At 28.0% G+C, this 2,458-nt stretch overlaps 1 protein-coding gene across 3 annotated transcripts; it reads right to left on the bottom strand.

Moving 5' to 3' along the window:
• Positions 1–1,782: 1,782 nt before the first annotated feature.
• LOC122629960 lies at positions 1,783–2,411 on the bottom strand. Of its 3 annotated transcripts, none has more exons than XM_043813911.1 (3): positions 2,327–2,411; positions 2,085–2,248; positions 1,783–2,014 (listed from the first exon to the last, which is right to left on the bottom strand). In XM_043813911.1, exons 1-3 carry the CDS (start codon positions 2,387–2,389, stop codon positions 1,822–1,824), a joined length of 420 nt encoding a protein of 139 aa, XP_043669846.1. In that variant the 5' UTR covers positions 2,390–2,411; the 3' UTR covers positions 1,783–1,821. The 3 variants fall into 3 exon arrangements, with proteins under 3 accessions (XP_043669846.1, XP_043669848.1, XP_043669849.1); XM_043813913.1 differs by having other exon boundaries at positions 1,783–1,993; XM_043813914.1 differs by having other exon boundaries at positions 2,099–2,248.
• Positions 2,412–2,458: the final 47 nt, after the last annotated feature.

The raw sequence follows: 2,458 nt of genomic DNA, 5'->3' as shown, positions 1-2,458 counted from the left end.
ATCGGGATCATGTCCGTTGTAAATGAATAAAACTAGCCACACAGGAAATGACATATCTAAGGTACTGGTTGCTAAGGAGAACTCATTAATATCATTGTCATTAGATATAATCGCGATGTAATGAGGTCGCACAATTCGATTTGCGTGATACGATGATTTATGCAATTCCGAAAAATAAAAGCTCGTTGTTGAAAAACCTTCTCGAGAAAGTGCACGAGTCAGTTTGAACATCGTTGTTTTCATCTCCATTTCTGAAGAAAAAGAAAATGAATATTGATACGATGAAGACATCTAATCGAGTATAATTGTAATTAAATATATTTATCGTACCTTTTATGGATTGGCCATATAAAAATATTATTGGCTTCGTTCGATATAATTTGCAAATGTCGACGATAAAACTAACGTGTTCGTCATCGATAGAAAAAAATTCGTACGAAATTGTAATTCTCGGAAGAAAAAAAATAAGAAGCAGTGTCTTTAATCGCATAAAGAACATTATTTTTTCTGAATATGTCGATCGATAGACCTATTAATCGAGTTTTACTTATCATACGTTTTATAAATTTTCATGAGAAAATTTTTCACTTGTCCACGAAAGAAAACCGCAAGAGACTAAATTTCTCCGTTAATAGGAATTACATATTGCCACTTGGACTATGTCGCTCTTTATGTAACGTAAAGTGTTTATATGTGTATGTATTCGTATGTATATAAGCATAATTCTATATATTTTCGAAGAAAATACTTTAATATGTGCTGTCACTGGAATAACATCCATCGGTTAATGAAATTCAGTTTAATTTCCCTTTTCCTTTCATTTTTTTTATCGTCGATGTGTATGTCGCCATATATATATATATATATATATATATATATATATATATATATATACATGTATAACTATATATATCTGTATTCACCTATATACATTCTCGTCGTTTATACATATCCCTGCACACATGTAATTAGAAAATGTAATGTTTTAAAAACTATGTCGCCCTTTCGCAGAAATAATTAAATATTTACTCTGATCGATATAAACAAAACCCACTTGGCAAAATGATTAGCGTCCATCACAACATATATTCTACTTATTCGTTATATGTCAACGTAGACTTATAATAGAAAATTATTATGATCGATTAAAAAAGAATATTCCGTATTATCTGAAAATATCATCACGTCGATAACATATACCCAATTAATGCAATTAAAAATCTTCGAATAGATGAATATCATTTAGAAGAATGTTTAGTCATGTCAATTTGTCAATGCAAATGTAATAATAAAATATTCAGTATTTTTTACAATTTCATTTTAAGATTTATATACATACATATCATTATGTATATATATATATATATATATATATGTAATACGTGTACCTGCGGGATGGTATATTATCATTACTATCATACGTAGTATTTAACATATTGATGATAGCAAAATGCTTCTTGTAGATAAGACAATACACCTGTTAAAAATCACGAGTCAATTACTCCGATTGATCACTAGTCACGCATAAAAAATAGCAAAAATAAATTCTAAAGAAAATGTTTCATACAAACGTATGAACCATTAATATAACAAAGAAATTTTATTTTCACTTAAAATAATCCTAAATATTGTAAAAGATATACTTAATTATATTCGATATACTTAAGGATATTGCTAATTAGTTAAGAAATTACAAGCATAAGACATGAAAATTCATTGAGAGCAAATACTAGTATAATCGTATATCATTAAAATATTTCTACATAACAAACGCCAGACGATTTAATAAAAATGAACGTAAAACTAAACCTCTTTTCTATTTTACGAGTCAAACAAATATTTTTCTATGAACAAAATAAAAATACTCAATATTATACCAATTAGGATGAAAAAAATAAGGGATATGACGCTGTTAATCCCAATTGGTTGATGTTGAATCATATCACTAGATTTCTTTTCGGATGATAAGTCTTTCATACGATTATTCATACCGCTGTTGATAAATTTCAATAATCTAGAAAGAACGTTCCAATTAAACTTAAGAAAAATGAATTTTAATGTGATTAACGTTATTGTCAGCTCACTGAAAATTAATTACACCGGTGAACGGATTGTCCTTAGATAAAATCATTGCCAATCTATCTACACGTCCTGTTTCAACACGAACAATTTTACATGGTATTTCGAGAAATACAGCATCCCTTAATAAATCAGACGAATATAACGCCAATTTAGGATCTTCGCAAATCTGTAATTATTAATAAAATAGAAATAACAATAATAATGTCAATAATTGAAAATGTATATTAATAAAAATTCATCGTACCTTGATGAATCCTTCAAGTATATTTACTGACAATTCTTCCTCGTCCAACATCAACTTCATCATTTTCTTTTCAAGCGGATCATTCGAATTCTATAATCAAATATTCTTAGTCATAGGTAGCACGTTAATAGT

This window comes from Vespula pensylvanica, chromosome 6 (genome assembly GCF_014466175.1).
Source record: "Vespula pensylvanica isolate Volc-1 chromosome 6, ASM1446617v1, whole genome shotgun sequence".
NCBI lineage: Eukaryota > Metazoa > Arthropoda > Insecta > Hymenoptera > Vespidae > Vespula > Vespula pensylvanica.
Note: the sequence above shows the minus strand (reverse complement) of the source record. Positions and strands in the feature narration are given on the sequence as shown.

Coding starts and splice junctions, on each gene's coding strand:
- LOC122629960 (XM_043813911.1), bottom strand. CDS start 2,389: ATGATGAAGTTGATGTTGGACGAGGAAGAATTGTCAGTAAATATACTT. Junction 2,249..2,326: donor TACTTGAAGGATTCATCAAG/GTACGATGAATT, acceptor TAATAATTACAG/ATTTGCGAAGATCCTAAATT. Junction 2,015..2,084: donor ACCGGTGTAATTAATTTTCA/GTGAGCTGACAA, acceptor CGTTCTTTCTAG/ATTATTGAAATTTATCAACA.